General features: G+C 35.7%; 1 protein-coding gene across 1 annotated transcript in view; it reads left to right on the top strand.

The window, feature by feature from the left end:
- The window catches only part of VPS45 (vacuolar protein sorting 45 homolog), a 74,026-nt gene that overhangs the window by 26,573 nt on the left and 27,630 nt on the right, over window positions 1-19,823 (top strand). The window contains exons 11-13 of the mRNA XM_051992777.1: window positions 4,095-4,253; window positions 10,463-10,570; window positions 11,871-11,992. Coding sequence (XP_051848737.1) covers window positions 4,095-4,253; window positions 10,463-10,570; window positions 11,871-11,992 — 389 coding nt within the window. The remainder of the gene's footprint in view (window positions 1-4,094; window positions 4,254-10,462; window positions 10,571-11,870; window positions 11,993-19,823) is intronic.

Raw genomic sequence — 19,823 nt, 5'->3', positions numbered from 1 at the left:
CACCTGTCAGCATTTGTGGATTCATGGCCATTCTTTGAAGGAAATGTAACTACTGTAGAGGATGAAACTCCTGCCTCTTCAAGAAAAGCCATATATATATTACTTACCTCCCAATATTCAGCCTTTTTTCCCTTTTTCCTCATTTTTCCTACTTCTAGTTACCAGTCACAGAACAAGGTATCCTTTTGATTTCCTTTAGACCTTTTTCTTTTTTGTTTGTACATTGATGTCTATCTGCTATTTCTTTTATAGGAATGTTTCATTCTCCCTGATAATCTGGAAAATAGGACCAAGTGATATATCTCATATATATCACAATGGTTTGCAAAGAATTTTACATGTTAGCTCATCTGATTTTCACAGCAAATTTGTAAGGACCAACCAAGTTGGCATATCTTCATATCTCTCCTAGTGCCTAGCTCAGCATAGGTGCTTAATAAATACTGAATAAAACACTGGAAGAGCACAGAGTTTCCTAGATTTTAAATTGTTTCAGGTAAACCCCAGATATGTAAATTTTTATTCCCAGCACCTACCAGTGTCCTGTATACAGTAGATTCTCAATGAATGTTGAGAAGAAATAAAGGGAACAAAAGGGATGTATTGATGGGACGGGTTGCTTATCTAAGGGGCTGAGTTTCTAGAACCAAAAGAAAGGCTAGTCAGCATTTTCCTGCCAGCAGGACCTAGGATGCACCGACCCAGTCAGCAAATCAAACAGCTCCCAAGAGAGCACTTTCAGCTTAAGTCAGAGGGATAGACTCGGGTGCAGACTGAATAACATCTTGCTCCTTTTGAGTGCATTCTACCAAGGGACAGGAGTTAGGTAAATAAGAGAGAGCTGACACACATTTAGTGTTTTAAATTTTTTATTAATGCTTTTCATACATAATTTTGTTTTATCCTCAAGATAACTCTGTGGAGTAAATGATAATTCACCGATTGGAAACAGACTCAGGGAGGTGGTTAAATGACTTATTTATTCAATTATTAAATGTCAGATTTAGGATTCAAAACCAGATATGTCCTGAAACTAAGTTGTATATTCTTTACCAGTGTAACCCTGATAATAAGAAAAGATAGTGACCTCCACAGATAGGGGAGAGACCTGTTCATTGGAAGAATGATAAAGATAGAACCAGAAGCTGAGATGGCTTAATGTCTTAAACCAGTAGCAAGCTAATTATGTGTTTCTAACGTTCTTCAGCTATATATAGTTTGCATACTAAAATCCTGAAACACTGAAATAAGACTTAGTTATATACTTGAATAGGCTTGGAACATTATGCAGTGGCCAAATAGCAGGTTCAAAGAAGAAAAAATGAAGAAGAGATTTGTAAATTCAGGGATGAGATCTTCTAAGGATAAATTCCTCAATTTTTTGATTCTTACAGATGTTCGCAGTGGAAAGCAAACTCAAAACATAGCTTCAGTAATCCAACTGAGGAGAGTCTCTTCATATGTAGGGACTCTCCTATAGGAAAAAAGGAAAGGATCCTTGCACAGTAGACCATGCTTATAAGTGAAATGGGATGTCAAGGCTAAAATCTAGCTATGTTAGCATCTTCTTTGAATGGTGTTACATAGAATCATACTGTATGTAAATTTGGATAGTCTTTTGCCTAGAAACTCCCCCTCCTCCCCAGATGTTGAACTTTGAAATTATTGTTGCAATTTTTTTTCTCAGTAGCATTTTATTTTTCCAAATATATGTAGTTTTTAACATTCAGTTTTGTAAAACTTTGTGTTCCAAATTTTTCTTTTCCCCTTCTTCTCTTTCCCCCCTCCCCATGATAGCAGGCAATCTGATATAGGTTAAATATGTGCAATTCTTTCAATATATTTTCATATTTGTCATGTTGTATAAGAAAAATCAGACTAAAAGGGAAAAAAAAAAGAAAGGTGAAACACAAAAAGGTGAAAATACTATATGCTTCAATCCACATTCAGTTTCTCTGGGTGTGATTGACATTTTCCATCTCAAGTCTGTTGGAATGTTGTAGCTTTTTTTGTTGTTGTTGTTATAATGCATTCCTCTAATACAGACCCTAAGAACTATAGTTATATTTTTATGTATTGAGTATCTCTACCATTTAGATTCTGTACCAGGAAAAAGAAAGGCACAGATATTTTGCTTCTAGCCACTTGTACATAAAGGATTTGGAGTGTCCACAGAACTTCACAAAAGACATTACAGTTACATTCAAATTTATTTAAAGTTTATTTAACTGGGCTTTAAACTCAGATGCTCTGACACCAAATCCAGAACCACCACTTCCACTGCATCACTGGATGAACTATATCCCAGGAACCTAAAAAAAACTTGATATCTGAACCTTATTTAATAATTTAAAAAGATGCTATAAAACTGGAGAGGGACATGACTTGTCCTGATCTTCAAAAGGGGAAAGAAATTATAGACCTGGAACTGTGATCTGATGATTCTCTCAATTCCTCCCAAAATTTAGAAATTGTAAACATAGTTGTACATACTTAAGGAACTGGGGATCATGAGGAGCCACTATGGCTTCCCTAAGAGCATGTTGCTCTAGAACAGTCTGTTTTTTTTCTTTAAACAGAATTTTCATCTCATTCAGCAGAGCTTTCATGGGATTTCAGTGTTATAAAAGTACCATCATAACAGAGGATTTCCTATAGAGGATCGAGTATACCAAATAGTATATTTCCTCAGCAGATAGCACCCATAGTTCACGTCAGGAATCTTTCTTCTCTCTCTATTGCAGAACAACAACAACAACAAAAATGCCTGTAATTTGTGAAAAGCGTCTAATTCTCTCTACCCTCAGTGTCTACCTTCCAAGGGTCATGAAGCTAAGAGATTTGAATATTATCTACTTGGCTCTGAAATCTCTTTTTAATCTTTATTTTAGTAGTAATTACTTGGAGTTGCGCTGAGTAAAAGGTTGATTTTCACAGAATCACACAGTTTTGACATTGGAAGGTACCCTAGAAGCTATCTAATCTAACCCATACCAGATTGGAAGTCCTAACCATTGGTCATCTGTTCAAAAACCTCCTTTGACAGAGAATCCGCCACTTTTCAAGGAAACCCCTTCTACTTTGGTACCACACTTAAAAGTAGGACATTTTTTCCGATATCATGCTTGAATTGTCTCTTGTTAACTTCTATCCCTTACTCCTGGCTATGCTTTCTGGGGCTAAACAGACCAAGCTTAATCTGCTTGCCAACTTTTGAGATACATGGTGACAGCTACCAAGTTTTCCTTGAATCTTCTCCCAGCTCAGCCAATTTTTGTATGACAGATTTTGTCCCCTCAACAGGTCAATCAGTCAATAAACAATAAACTACGTGCCAGGTATTGTGCTGAGTACTAGGCAGTTCAACTGTTCTGTATCAGCATTGATGGTATCACTAGTTATTTGTTCTTGGTTTTACTGGAAAAGTTGGTATTAGATGAAGAAAAAAAGAAATATCTGTGGATTGGTTAAATAGCTTTCCTTTTAAGGGTTCCACCAGACTGGACTTCTTGATGCACCTGATATACCTAACATTCCACCTCCTAACTTTTTATATTTGAACAGACTATCCCTAAGGTGTGGAATGCACTCCTTCTTCGTGTCTGCCTCCTAGAGGATCTCTTTTCCAAAACTCATTTCTAATGCTCTCTCCCACATGAAGTCTTTTGTGATTCCCTTTAGCTGTTTGTGCCTCCCTGACAGATGGATTACCTTGTACTCATTTTGTAGACACATGTACCTCTCACCCTCCCCAAGAGTATATAAGATCCTTGAGGGCACTGATCCTTTTATTTTTGTTATCTTGTCCCAGCACTCCACACAGTACCTGGCACATAAGAAGCTTTTTGATTGATAAATATCTATCAGAAAGGGCTTATTTCCTTAGTTTAAGTCTGAGCTTGCTCAAATGTTTTGCGGTTGTCTGTATTTTGAGCAGCTAGTTAAATGCATGAAATGTACAATGCTCTGGTGGGATTTTAAATCATCACAAATTCAATTATATCACTGTGGATCAATGAAATGGAATTGAGACACTATACTACATCTTCCTTCCCAAGTGAAGAGAAATAATATAACTTCTTGTCTCCTTACAGAACATAAAAAGGCTACTGCAGAATCCCAAAGTAACTGAATTTGATGCTGTACGCTTAGTGATGCTTTATGCCCTGCATTATGAACGTCACAGCAGTAATAGCCTCCCTGGATTGATGATGGACCTCAGAAATAAAGGTGTTTCAGAGAAGTATCGCAAGGTAATCTTTATAAAAGACTATTTAATCGGGAGTAGAAGGAAAAGTGTTGTCAAGTAACTTGCCTTTTGGAAAAATAATTTAGTTAGGAAATGTCAACTTAGAAAATACCTTTATGTAAATAAAAACATGGTAATTTAATGTTAAGTGATCAGAAATCCATCCAGTAGACAAAGTATAGAATGTAACATTGATCTTATTTCCTGGTTGGAGGATTTAGGATTTGGCCAGATCATAGGGAAAATCCTATATGGAGTAGATTTCTGTATCACATAGTCAACAAATCAGGCCTAGACATTTTCTCTGATCCTCATAACTTTTCAAACTTCTCCAAAATAAGAATTATGTGCAAGAGATAAAGCATTTTATCTGTCTTCATGGTCTAGGACACTGAGAACTCTAAAAAGATAACAATTCAGTGAACTGACAGCAAAGGAGTGCTAACTCTTAACAGACTTAATATCTCCTCTTCCATCACCCACCATGCTCCAGCTGTAAGGCTGTGCAAGTAGACGCTTGGGCTTACAACAGAATTCTATTCTACCCTTTACCCCCCTCTTCTCAGTGCCACTTGAAAACCAAAATTTCACTCCAGCTAGAAATGCCATGTGGTCATGCTCTGCCACAACAGACCTCAGCTGAGGTTTGAGGAATAGAGAGAATTGGTCAGGACATATGTGTGACTTTATGTAAATCTGAGAAGAAGAGTCCAACATCCAACTGAGGGTCAGTTCTGTCACTTCAGAAGTTGCTTGGAACAGAGACCCAAGGAATGTGAAAATTTAATTGCTCAGTATGGACAAGACTGACATAGCATCGAGGTCCAGCCTACAGGGAAACTACAATTAAAGGAAAAGGATTCTCAGAAGTGAGCAATAGGGAAAAATAAGGGGGAAAGATTGGAATTATAAGGATCTCAGGAGGAAGAAAATTCAATTAAGATCTTGAGCATAAAGAGATAAACCAACAGGGAAGCTATTAATAACATAAGATAATATGTCCTTCAGATCAGCTAAAACAAATATCCAAACATCTATAAATTAGAATATTACAAGACAAAGAAAAATGATTTGATATCTGCTGAAGCATAGAACTCTGTAGATTCCACAAGAAAACAGATGAAAAAATCTGAATACCACCATGCAAGAAATAATACAAGAAAATAATCCTCCTTGTATGAACATAAAAAACAAAATACCAATTGAAAGCATTTACAGATTTCCTCCAAAAATTAAAAGAAAAAAAGAACCCTATAAGATGCACAGTAGCTAAATTTAACACTTCCATTAACAAACAACAAATTCTGCATATGACCAGGAAAATGCTTTCAAACATGAAAAAAAATTCAAATATCACAGGACTTTTCTGTACTCACTACAAAGCATAGGAAGGAATGGAATAATTTGTTTTGAAAAGCAAAAGTGTTCAAGATATAGCCCTTGAAAATCTGAACTCTAAATATTAATTTTAAAAGATTAATGTTCAATAAAAAAGAAATGTTTACTCATTTATTGAAATCCAGACCTAAAAGAATTATTTGCTTTTGAAACATCCCAACCATGAAATACACAAGAAAGGTAAACAAATATAGCAACCAATGGGAAGATTTGGCTGGGGAAAGTGGGAGAGTGGGGACCATTAAAAGATTTCTTTCCAAAAGTACATAAGGAGTCAACAGTGAAAGCAGAAGAGAACTAGAATTAATAGTAGAGAAACAGGCCTGAAAAATCATGCACTTATAACACTGGTAAATCATTGGTGAGTGGTTGGTTTTTTTAATTAAATTACAGAATAACATGATAAGTAAAAGGGAAGGGAGGGAGAAAAGAAGGAAGAACATAGAGGAGAATATGTGAAGAATCCTAATCAAGCCAAGGTTAACAATGAAGGGAAAATAACGCCTGTCATTTCTCAAAAAGAAGAGAATCCATGGAGAAATGGGTGGTGAGGCAAAGGGAAGGATTGAGAAGGGATCAGCTAAAGGGGAAAACTTATTTCACTGGTCAAAGGAAATACTGCTGATTAATGCTCCTATCAAGGAAGAGAGATATCCTATAAATAGTGATGAGGACCTTACAGTGGATATAATCTGCAGTTCTTAGAAAGGACACGGAAATGGGGAACATCCTGTGGGTACCGACACCTAAAAATGTGGGAGGACATGGATCCAGAAAGAAGACCCTGGAAAAGGCAAATGTTAATAATAAACTTGACAGTCAGAGACTAGGGAAATTCGTACGATAGTACAATATCCTCTATCACTTGCAGGAATTGTTATTTCTAAGAGTGAGGGATAGCAGAAAAAAAGGGTCCAGGAAAAAGACTCTATAAGACAATAACATAGAAACTGTTCAGAAGAAGTACTGTAGAAGCTTTAATGTCATGAGAAATACAGAGACTAAAAAAAGTAAAATAGGTATGTGTCCATGAATTAAAGAATTAAAATCTAGACTTGACAGAAAGAGAAGAAAAATAACGATAAGAATAAGAGGAAGAAATCTTTTATAGAAAAAGGTACAGAAAGTGAAATTTTTTAAAATTAATGAATAAAACAAGATGAATGGGATGAAGACTTGACTAATAGATTTTACTTGACTAATTAGCCAAAAGAAAAAAAAGAGGAAGAATTAAATAACTAGTTAAAAGAAAGAAGGAAAAAAATAAATAAGCAAAACTCCAAAAACTAAGGAAAAGGGTGACAAGGGAAGAGGGAAATTGAAGACAAAGGGAAAAGAGCTAGTGGGAATAGAAATGCCCTAAAACAGATTAAGCTAAAATAATTGAAGAGATAAAGTACTGCATTTACAAAGGAAGAGAGGGGGAAACCTCATTTAGAAAAAAGAAATTTTAAGAGATATATGAAAAAACATATAAATCTAATACAACTTTACATGTGAATAGATTAACCCATTAAAATGAAAAAAAAAGGTGACATTATCTGCATAAAAAAGAATCCTATAACATGCTGCTTACAGGAAACATTTAAATAGCAGAGACAGGAAAAAAAAAAAAAAACCAAGGGGCTGGCTGAAAAATTTTGTAAATGTATCAGGTAAACCCCAAAAAAGCAGGACTTGCAGTCATGCTATCAGACAATACAAAAACAAACATTCATAATCTTAAAAGGCATCAACAGAGAAACCACATTATACTGAAAGAAACAATAAATGACAAATAAATATCAACTTATATTAAACTTAATATGTAAACTCGGTATTAAACTTATATGCTCCAAATGCCTTAGGATCCAGATTTATAAAGGAAAAATTAACTTAAATGTACTATTAACTATCATACTAGATGATAAAGATAGTAATTCAATAATGATAGGAGATTTCAATATGCCCCTCTTAGTTTTATACGAGTCTAACAGAATGATAAACAAAAGAAAAAATAAAGCATTGAATAAATTGCCAGATAAATTAGAACTGAAAAATTATCCATGCATATATCTTGTAAATAAAAAGCTATTTAAAAAAAAAAAAAGAAGATAGACTTTTTTTAATATATAAATGCAGGGGTAATTTTTCAGCATTGACAACTGCAAGACCTTTTGTTCCAACTTTTCCCCTCCTTCTCCCCACCCCTTTCCCAGATGGCAGGTTGACCAATACATGTTAAATATGTTGAAGTATAAGTTAAATACAATATATGTTTATATATCCATACAGTTATTTTGCTGCACAAAAAGAATTGAACTTTGAAATAGTGTACAATTAACCTGTGAAGAAAATAAAAAATGCAGGCGGACAAAAATAGAAGGATTGGGAAGGCTATGTAGTGGTCCATACTAATTTCCCAGAGTTCTTTCGCTGGGCGTAGCTGGTTCAGTTCATTATTGCTCCATTGGAACTGATTTGGTTTATCTCATTTGAGGAGGCCACGTCCATCAGACTTGATCATCATACAGTATTGTTGTTGAAGTATATTATGATCTCCTGGTCCTGCTCATATCACTCAGCCTCAGTTCATGTTCTCTCCAGGCCTTTCTGAAATCATCCTATTGGTCATTTCTTACAGAACAATACTATTGTATAATATTCATATGCCATAATTTATGCAGCCATTCTCCATTTGATGGGCATCCACTCAGTTTCCAGTTCTGTCTACTACAAAGAGGGCTGCCACAAACATTCTTGCACATACAGGTTCTTTTCCCTTCTTTAAGATCTCTTTGGGGCATAAGCCCAGTAGTAACACTTCTGGATCAAAGGGTATGTACAGTTTGATAACTTTTTGAGCATAGTTCCAAATCACTCTCCAGAATGGCTGGATGTATTCATACTTCTACCAACAACGTATCAGTGTCCCAGTTTTCCCACATCCCCTCCAACACTCTGCATTATCTTTTCCTGTGATCCTAGCCAATCTGACAGGTGTGTAGTGGTATCTCAGAGTTGTTTTAATTTGCGTTTCTCTGATTAATAATGATTTGAGCATCTTTTCACATGGCTAGAAATAGTTTCAATTTCTTCATCTGAAAATTGTCTGTTCATATCCTTTGACCATTTATCAATTGGAGAATGGCTTGATTTCTTATAAATTAGAGTCAGTTCTCTCTATATTTTGGAAATGAGGCCTTTATCAGAACTTTTGACTGTAAAAATGTTTTCCCAGTTTATTATTTCCCTTCTAATGTTGTCTGCATTAGTTTATTGTACAAAAGCTTTTCGATTTGATATAATCAAAATTTTCTATTTTGTGATCAATAATGATCTATAGACTCTTTTTTTTAAAAAAAGTTTTTATTTCAATAAATATTTCTCAATTACAGGTAAAAAAATTTTAACACTTTTTTTATTGATTTCAGATTCTCTCCTTCCTTCGCATCTCTTCTCCTTGCTTGAGAAGGCAAGCAATTTGACATGTATTTTGCATGTGAAGTAATGTAAAACATATTTGGAAGATGTATTCCTGGCAACAATGAATGGAGACAATCACAGAAAATAAAATAAATAACTCTTGATTTTATTAAATGTAAAAAAACAAGTGCATAAACAAAATGAATGCACTTAGGATAAGAATTAAAATTCAAAAGGAGAGAGGGTTCAGTATCAAAGATATGTAAAGAATTAATGGATTAAACCAAAAGTCATTTCTCTAGTATATAAGTGGTCAAAGGGTATAAATTATAACAAACTGAAACTGTTCTCAAAACAATTGCAAACTATTAACAACTATATAGAATATACCAAATCCCTAATAATAAGAAAAATGCGCATCAAAACAACCCTGAGGTTTCACCGGACACCATGCAAATTGGCAAAAATGACAAAAGATAGGAAGTCAGTATGGAGAAATTGTGAAAAAGAGACTCATAAGGTTCATTGTAGGTTGAGCTGTGAATCAATATGTAACCATTTTGGAAAGCAATTTAGAATTGTGCAAATAACGTGACTAAAATGTCCTTCCCTTTGACCCAGAGATTCTATTACTGGTCTTATACCCAAGGAAACAATTAAGAAGAAAGACCCCTTATTTTCCAAAATGTTTCAGTACTTTTTGTGATAAGCAAAGAATTGGGAATAAAGTAGATGTCCATTGGCTGTAGAATGGCTAAACAAATTGTGGCACATGAATATAATGGGATATTACTGTTCTAAAAGAAAGGACAAATGTGATGAATGCAGAGAACTATCAAAAGATCTACATGAACAGATATAGAGTAAAGTGAGCAAAGCTAAGAAAACAGTATATACAATGGCTATTATAAGGGAAATGGAAAGCAAAACCACTAAAAAAATTAATCAATTTTAAAAAATTATAAAGCAGAAGTATTCCTCTAAAGAAGATATCGCCCAGCATTATACAAGTATATGTATAAGCATGTACAAGTGTTATATGTTTCTTTTATTTTTAGTATGCTGATTTGTTTTTTTTCTTTTTTTTTCTTTACAAAACATTATTTGTTATTTGTTCTCTGGGAAGGAGAGAAAAAGGGATATCAGGAGAAATTGTGATTAAAACAAAGTATAATAAAATTACCCATGCATATGTATTGTCAATAAAAAGTTATTTTTAAAAAGTATAATAATAAAAACTTATCCAAAACAATGTCACAAAAAATAACATTGAGGGCAACAATATGACTTTACACATGTGATTTTTACCCCTTATGGAGAAATGTGACTAGAGCTAGTTGCTTGTGAGTTACCCAGAGATACTAGGGTTTCTTCTCTTTTGTAACTAGGCTTCCTTCTCTTTTTCTATAGCTGGTGCCTGCTGTTGTTGAGTATGGTGGCAAACGAGCAAGGGGAAGTGACCTCTTTAGCCCCAAAGATGCAGTGGCTATTACCAAGCAGTTCCTCAAAGGATTGAAGGTATTAAAATCTCTGTCATGTTTCCCTAGATGAGAAGTAACTGAAGGTCAAGAGGTTGCAAGTGAGTAAATGAGTAAATACAAATTTCAAAGTATCTTAAAATTGCTGTGATTGAATGCTATGTCAGTTAAATGATTAGAGTAGATGTTCTAGAAGATATTCCATCTGGGCAGTTAAGAGGCATAGGGGACAGAAAGCTGGATTTTGAGTCCAAATCCTGAGTTTCTATGTGATCTCAGACACTCAGTAGCTGTGTGTTCCTAAGCAGGTCATTTGAGTCAATTGTAAAATTAGAAGCATGATGTCATCATCTACCCTACAAGGTTGTTGTGAGAAGAAAATAATGTAACCTATGTAAAGTATTTTATAAACCTTTGGGTGCTACTTAAATGCTAGTCAATGTTCTTATTTAGGAGTTTTCCATATTGGAATAGTGTTGTATAGGATTTAATAGTTGAATAGGAAATAATGAAAACATGTTTCTAATAGATTGAGGCAGGTGGTGGTACAGTAGATAAGGTGCTGCGTCAGGAGTCCAGAAGACTTGAATTCAAATTTGGCCTCAAACAGTACCTGTGTGACCCTGGGCAAGTCACTTAACCTGTAAAATGAAGATATTACTAGCACATCCCTCATAGGGTTGTTGTGAAAATCAAATAAGATGTAAAGTCTCTTATAGTGCTTAACACCTAATAGGTTCTATGTAAATCCTTGATCCCTTCCTCTAGCAGATACTTAAGGTTGAATAGAAACAATACAATTATTAGATATAGTGAAGTTTCTCTCATGTCTTTCCTGTTCCCTTCTGTTCCACATAACATTTTCATTGTCAAATAACATCACCAAAGAACTCCCTGAAGAGTGAATGATAACTTTAGAAAACTTTATAAAATCCTTTTCAATTCATAGCCCTAAATTTTATAGTATTTTCTATAGGGTAGCAATACTTGATGATGAGGTAAATATTGAAATGAACCTTGAATTCACTTTTTTTTTTAGATTGATAAAAGAGATTTATTATGGGGATTGGAAGTAAGGATAGAAATCTTGACAGAGAGGAATAAAGTCTGGTTAGGAAATAGGTGAGAATAAAGAGAGGATGGCACTGGAAAAAGTATTCCAGTGGACAGAGGCCCTTGGCATGCCAAGCATGGAGCTGGCATGTTTGGAACCACTGCCTGAATTCACTTTTAAAACTCTTTCAAGAACTCTCCATCTTTTTCTGATCTGAGTGTCATTAATGTGTTTATATTGCAAAATATCTCATGAGTGACATAAGAACCATTTCCCTCTGTCTTAGGGAGTGGAAAATGTTTATACACAGCATCAGCCTTTCCTCTATGAAACACTGGACCATCTCATCAAAGGAAAGCTTAAGGAAAATCAGTACCCTTACTTAGGCCCCAGCACACTGAGAGACAGGTAAGAACAACCAAAAAAAAAAAAACCCCACCTTAATGGCATAGACCAGGAAAGATGAGTCAAAAAAATACATAGGTCAAATTAAAGAGACTCTTCTCTTCCAAAGTATTAATATGGCCAAAAGAAATTAAAGTTCTTTTGGCCTTAGGAGCTGGCTTCAAGATTGGGATTTAGTTGTAATGAAACATTTGCCTGGTCCTCAAACACACCTGTTTTTTGAAATCATCTTCAGATATTCCTGCAAGCCCACCAGACAGTGTCATATGTGCTCATTAGATTCTGACAAATCTTCTTGTACTCTTCAAGCTCAAGCCCATGGCATCTGGGGCTTGTAGCATAAATGCCAAAAATAAATTCATTACTTGATTATGATCCAAAGCAGGTTGTTGCTATTTTTGATTGTGACTGGACTTTGCCAAATGTGGCCAGCATGCAAACTGAGAGCCCTACTTAATGAAGTCACAGTTGCTAAATTACACAGTCCATGGATAGCTTTTGTCATGGGGACTGGCCAAAGGAAGCAGTTGGTTGAAATGATCCTTCTTATCTAACGATGATCAAGTGCTTTTGCCAAAAACAAAAATTCGTCCAATACAACTTAAATCAGCCTGAATTATAAAGCATGTACATATGTAATACCTAAATATATGCCAAATATGTGCCAGTATTCTAAATTAAGATCATATGTGCAGCATATTAAAAATCCAGATTATTGTATATAATGTAATCTGTGTTGGGAAATTTACATGGAACCTGAGTAACTATTTTAGCTAATAGTTGTAATTCAAAACTCTTGAAAAAACAAGACTTTACAAACATCATTAACTTCCTAAAAGTATTGTGATAAGTATAGATGAATCTTCTTTGGAAGAATTCTTTCCTTTTTTCCATAGAGCTTTTTCTTCCCTCTTTCAAAAATCTTGCAATTTTCATGAAAGATGGAAATGACCTTTTCTAAGTCCAGGGCCTGCTAGCAGAATGTTTGCAGTTAAATTCAGAACATACAGTCATTCGCATGAAATGTGTTAGAGACCTGAGAGTCAAAGTTCAGAAATGTCAGCTGAGTGGGAAGAATGAAGTCCTTCCAAACCTAGTTACCCATTTTCTGGATAGTCTGAGAAACATACTAGAAAACTCATCTTTCATTCCATTCATTATTCCTAGATGTACTATGGGGCATTACAATTAATCGAATAGGAGTAAAAACTTTATTTTACAATGAACTGTGACTTTCATATAAGAAAAATTATGGGACATCAGTAAGACTATTTACATCAAAATAGGAAAATGTGGGTCACATAAGAAATTTTGTATGTGATTTTTTTATATTAACCAACTTCTCTAATTTCTTGGGATTAATTTCTAACAAGTTTGAAGTGGTACCATTTCAGCAATTCTTGCTGCTGTGTTCTACCACTCACCTGAATATATATCCACTAACCGCTTTACAGCAGGATGTCTGCAGAGGGCCTTCATAATCTGATATTGTTTTTCATTCCTTGTAAAATACAAGCTTAAAAATTACATCCACACACCCCTATGGAACCAGTGACTAGAAATCTGCAACTTGTGTTCTTTCAGGGGTACTGTTGGGTTTTTTGGCCAGTTGAGTTCTTAATAGTTTGATAAAATGAATACATCATAGTCAAATAAAAAATTTTGCTTGGCTCTAATTTGCAGGCTTTTGTGATATTAAAAGCCAAAGAAGGACTCTTAAAACTACAGAACACACACAAAGTCATTTGGAATGAAAATGCACAGCAAGAACTCCTTTAAGCTTACCTTGGGGGGTCGGGATGAGAGGTTTGTGCTTTGCTGATTTTTAGAATTACTGTAATAACTTGGGTTTTTATAGGCTTACCATTTACAAACTGTTTTCATATGTATTATCTAATTGATAATAGTATGAATGTGGAGAACAAGTATTAATCTCTCTGTTTCATATGTGAAGAAATTAAGACTCAGCCAGGTTGTTTGCCACACAATTTGTACGCCAGAAGCAGGATTTGTGGCTCTTTGCCAAAGGCTCAATCTCTAATAGTAATAATCATTTTTAATGAGATGGAGCACTTTCAGGTTTATCAAGCACTTGATGAGCTTACCTCATTAGCTCCTCGAAAAAGCCCAGAATGGTAAATACCACCTAGGTCATGACCTCAGAGAGCTGAAGCAGCTTGCCCTACAGTTACAAAGCCAGGAAGTGCCTGGCAGAAGTTGGGTCCAGTTCTGTCTTCAGTCCACTGTATTCTCTCTTCTGTCGTTTGGAAAGAGAATCTTGGAGTTGAAGGAATTGAGGTTCAGATTGTGCCCTGCTCAAGGCTTCACAGGGAGTACGTAGTAGAAGCTGAGGTCCACACTCTGGTCTTATGTCTCCAGAGACAATTTTGGGAACATCTCAGGCCCATCGCAGTTAGCAACTTTCTATAGAGCCCCAGTGCTTAATGTGGCCCATACTTAATGAGAGTGCAGAGGAGGGGAGGGAATCAGGTGACTGACTGATGTGTTTAGTAGTGAGTCCACTGAACCTGAAATCAGGAAAACTGGGTTCTCTAGCCAGCTCTGACTGGGGGCAGATCACTTAACAAGGTCAGTCAAGGTCAGCATCTGACACTGTATGCCGGGTCCTGTACCAATTTCATAATATCATCACCACCTATAATCTAGTAATAATAATGGTTATACTGTCTACCTCATAGAGTGGCTGGGATGAAATCAATTTGGAATTCCTATGAAAGTATTAAAATGTGAACTTCCATGAAGAAAGAGAAAAAAATATTCTAGCTCTTCCTGTATGTGTTTTTTGTACCTCATCATTGATAGAATTTTCTTAGTTTTGATATCATATGCTGCAAAAGAAAATATAGCAAGAGTAAAATCAGTAACAAAAAATTAGTTACATATTGAGAATTTTCTAACTGCTGTTTATTTTTTACTGCCACACAGACACTATATATCACTTAACTAGCATTGCCTAGAAAGAACCAAACCCAGTCAGATAGAGAGAAAGCCCTCATTGCTGAATCCTCGCTCCATTGCCTCATCTCCCATATTTTAGGAGACACTTTAAGCTTCTACTACAACAGTTTAATGAGCCTTTGGAAGAAGAAGGTTAAGTCTTTCCCATTTCCATATTTCTATAATTGGGACCATCTGGAGCTCTGATGCCTGATTTTGTTTTGTGTTGCTTTCCCCCTTAATTATCCTATCGACCCTTAACTTTACAGAATCTCAGGTGGATGAAAGGAAGAAAAATTTTCACCCACCCCTAGATCAGAACTCACCTTTAATGCTTCAGTGGGGGCAAATTTAGGATAGAAGCTTTTTAGAAAGTAAGGAAACTCAACAAGTTTGCTGAGTGCTGACCTCTTCCTATTGGCCTTGGCTCTTTTTACAGCACTTTTTCTTTGGTGTAAAGTTTTTAAGCCTTCAGCTATTGAATTAAATCACAGTATAGCCATATCCACAAATTAGGGCTTGAGGTAGCTGCTGCTTAAATAATTTTACTCGTCCTACACGGTAGATTTCCATTAAATCCTTTTTGTTTTGTGTTCTTGCTCCAAAACTGCCTATTCGTCCTTGAAAGAAACAAGAGCTTTGAGAGGCTAGTGAAAAAAGGGAATTGCATGAGTGTACATTGGGGAGGGAGAGAGGCAGTTCAAAAAGACCACTTTCTCCCTTTTTTCAGTGGTTCTAATAATGTCTTAGTGGAACCATTTATTTGGGGTCTCATGAAAGACTCAGTCTTTTTTGCTATAGCAGCTTTTGTCGACTTCAGTTAAGTGCTTAGGCTTGCAATCCATGACTTTCTTTAAAAGTGATATTTCCACAAAGCTCATAAAAATGGTACTTTTCATTAACACTTGGTTGTCTGCTTATGTTTTCCATATTTGATAGTATTGATTTCTAGAAGAATTGGAGGTGAAAGTTTGTTGTTGTTTTTTAAACAGTTGGATGCAAAACCACCTGGGTTCTCAGGGTGTCTCTAAGCTTCTATTGGCAATTCAGTCCTTTTGTGTGTTCTGACTGCTGTTTTCAGATGTTTGCTTTCTACATTAATTAATGCTTACAGTTGCCATGGTGAATTACTGAGAACGGGGAGATGTCCATAAAGGAGTGAACTTGTATACCCTCCTTGGCTTTGACCATCACACCAGAAGATTTACTCTACATTTTACCATTGGTGTCATCAGCACAGATAGTATCTTCTTTCATTTTTAAAATCATTAGGGGAAAGGAAGAAAAAAGGGAATTATCAAGGCTGTGGGATGAGTAGGGTGGAAGGAAGGGAATGTTATTATTATCATTGTTGTTACTTTATATTCTTCCTCCATTTCACTTGGGTAAGATGTGGGAGGCTCAGGAAAACATTGGTTAATATCTCTGTAGCAAAATCTGACAGCATCATGTTTGTTAGGCACACAGGGAGCCTAGCCGCTCCCTGTCACTGCCCTTGTATCTGTTCTTTTGCTTACATTTATGTAACTAACACCCACAGTTTACCATCCCAAGCATTCTCTTCATTTTCAAGTAAACGCAACTCAACAAAAATGCTCTGACATCCTAAAATTACTTTGCTACAGTATTTTATGCTCTGGTTGCAGTAAGAATCTACTTCTGTTCATTTCTTCTTGTGCTTAGGCATTACTTCCATAAAAACTTTCTTTGCAGTAAGAGAAAAGTATACCCCAGGAGCAGGTAGTAGTTAGAATTAAGCTATGGAGAACCAACATCAAGTTTCCTGGAGGCTCTGCCCATTTTTTTGAACCAAGTAGATCAAAAGCATGAAGCAAAGCTATTTATCTTCTGATGAGGAGTGGTCACTAAGCTGTTCAGGGACTGGAATCAACCTTCCTTTCTCCTTGTAATAACCTGGGTAATGTACTCATCATAGTGTAGCATTTGGAAAATTTTTACTAAGGAACTTCATTTTCTAATAATGTAGCATGTTCTGTGTCCTAAAAACTGCCACTGATTTTAAATATCTTGATAGGCAATTTTTTTTTAAAAAAATGGTATCTATAAATTAAATTGCCCCTATATATTTGCATTCTAAACTTTACTATTGATTAACTGTCCTCAGGTCCATTCATGTTGTCATACTCCATGTATATGACCCTCAGAACCAAAACATATCCTTTTTGATGAACAATTCTGATTGTTACCCCAAGCCAGTGATCTTGCTAAGCAGAATAAATTTCATGGACAGAATAAACAATTTTAAGATTTTTTACATTTGCCTTGGTCTAGGTTTTATGACTCAATGAAGGCATTTCTAATTAAATCCAATTATTGATTATTCAGCTCCCTCCCAGTAACATTCCTAGAGGAATTGAAGACAGCCTCTTCCCTTTTTCTAGGGGAAATGCTAATGAGTAATGGCCCAATCAGTGGGAGAAGAAGAAACAAGAATATATTGCATAATCCACAGAATAATTCAGCCCCTAAGAAATTGTAAGTTCAGTACTTAGGAAAAAACCATAGTCTTGAAGCCATACTGCTTTACAGTGGAACTACTCTGAGTGAGAAGAGTCTTTGCTCATTATGAAAGAAGGGAGGACTGAAAGGAAGAAGTCCAGATTCTGCAGGAAGTGTTAATGATGCATAGAAAATAATAATGCTTTTCTCTGTATTTCTAAAGAGCTTCTCTTCCCTGGAGCTCAAAGTACCAAGTTGGTATTACAGTAATATCTCATCCCAGCTAAGAGAAACTGTTCTGCTCATAATGCCATCTTTCAAGTCAGTTTTGAGAACAAGGCCATTTGTAATGTGGAAGATTCTTTTTGTGGGGGGAAGGGGAATGTGGAGAGGAGTACTCATGAGCAGAAGAGTTTAGCCTGGGATTATTGGCTCTGTTCCAAAATGGGTCATTGCATTCTGACTTTCCCAAATTCTCTGTACAAACATCTCAAGTTTTCTTATGGACAAAGGCCTGATCTTGTGCAGTAGGAATTAAAGAATAATTTTATCCCTTTGGTGGCCAATTACATAAGCACATATGTTCATAAAGTGTTATATGCTATATGGGTAATTCAAGAAAAGACAGTTTGGGGGAGTTGCTTATTTGTGTGAATATGTATGTGTGCAGAATGGTTGGGCTCTTGATGAGGTCCTCCTTAGCTAATGATTTAATCTCAATCTTTAATTTAGTGGTTCTATTTTGGGCAAATATATTACCAAATTTTTGTCTTTAATAAAGATTTTTTTGCCTTCAGTTTGGTAACTAGGCAATAGATTATGCAAATCAAAAGGTAGAACTAAACATGTTGCTACTGCTTTGGAAAACTCCACTTATATATGTTAAAAATTACTTCTCACTTGCATTTGCCTATCTGACTTGGATTGTGACAGCAGAAGAGTACCTGTTACTTTAAGAAGTCTCAGAACAAGCAGCATCAGCTATTAATATTACAACCTAACCACAGAACAAAAATTAGTTTTTAGAAGGAAGTAACCTACCGAGAATCCAGTGGCGTCGAGACTGAGAGTCAGTTCTCCAATTTTGATAAGGGTACTCTTTTAGCAGCCAGAGGAAAACTATGTAATGATAGGGTCAGCACTGTCCTGCTCAATGAAGAGTTATTAGCTGTGCCCACCACAGCCATTTCATGTGATTAGGCCTCTGTGCAAAACCAAATTCCTGCTACTCACCTTAAGATGCTGGATCTCCAAAGGTGAAATTCAGGCAGAATTTAAATGGTGAAATATGTGGGCTGGAGGTGTTAAAAATGCAGAGCCATCTTTTCTTCTTGGAAGAACATCAAGGTACGCCCTTCTTTGGTAAACTAAAATGTGCTGAGACATACCCCCTGTTCTCTGTGCCTGTGGAGGTGAAGACAGCTTGCTATTTCAGCCTTGCAGCTGTTTTCTTGCAAAGTCCAGCCTTCTTTTTTCATTGTTTAGTCTCAAAGGCAAGCTATGTGCAATTCCAGGGATTTAGTCAGAAGTCCCAAAGCTGTTGTAGACCCATCCCCCCAGATGGTCCTTTCCCCCAGATCAAAGGCCTGGACTTTAGAAGGCACAGATTGTGGATACTTGATCATGCATTGAACATGCCAGGGGGAAAAATATAAAGACTAAAGGAATAGTTACTACTAACAAGAAAAAGATTTGACTACTTTAAAATAATTGCCGAATATGTAACATTTTTGTGATGTATGAAAACGTAAATATTTGTATTGTATGAAAATAAGTTACATTGCTTAAATAGGATATAAATGCTTAGAACTTTTGTCCCAGTTTGCCTATGTTGCATGAAGTAGATCTTGTTTTGATCTTATGAAATGAATTTAAGATTGTAACAGTGTGAGTTTAAGTTGAGGTTTCAAAGCAAAATTTCAGAAAGGACTTCCTAACCCTTTATAAGCTGAACAATAATAAGCTCTATCTGAGAGGATTTCTTTCATGGGTTCCCCTACAATGCAGTAGCCACTTAAATTGGCGTTCATAACTATCATCAATTGCTTTTATTCCCTTAGAGTTTCATAACAGAAGGGGAATGCTTCATGCAGAATGCCCCACTGACTTTTTTGAAGTGTTTTTGAGGCAATAACAGAAGGGACATAGCTTTGGCTTTTTGAGAGTCACATGCTTTGATTAAAAATGGTGCTCTACAGCATAAATGCAGCGGTAAATGTTTCCACTTGATTCATGGGTATAATCTTAATTAATGTGCAATCTGTGATTTGACACAAACACTCTTGATTTCAGTGATTCCATGCAGTAGCTTAAGTAATCCTATGAGAGGCAAAATAAAGAAGACCTTAGTGATTTTGTCATTCATACCATTTTTTTTCCTTTTTGCATTAAGAGATGATAGGAGATGCAGGATGAT

Source organism: Antechinus flavipes, chromosome 4 (assembly GCF_016432865.1).
Source record: "Antechinus flavipes isolate AdamAnt ecotype Samford, QLD, Australia chromosome 4, AdamAnt_v2, whole genome shotgun sequence".
In the NCBI taxonomy this organism is placed as follows: domain Eukaryota; kingdom Metazoa; phylum Chordata; class Mammalia; order Dasyuromorphia; family Dasyuridae; genus Antechinus; species Antechinus flavipes.
The sequence above is the reverse complement of the archived record's forward strand: the minus strand, read 5'-3'. Positions and strand labels throughout refer to the sequence as shown.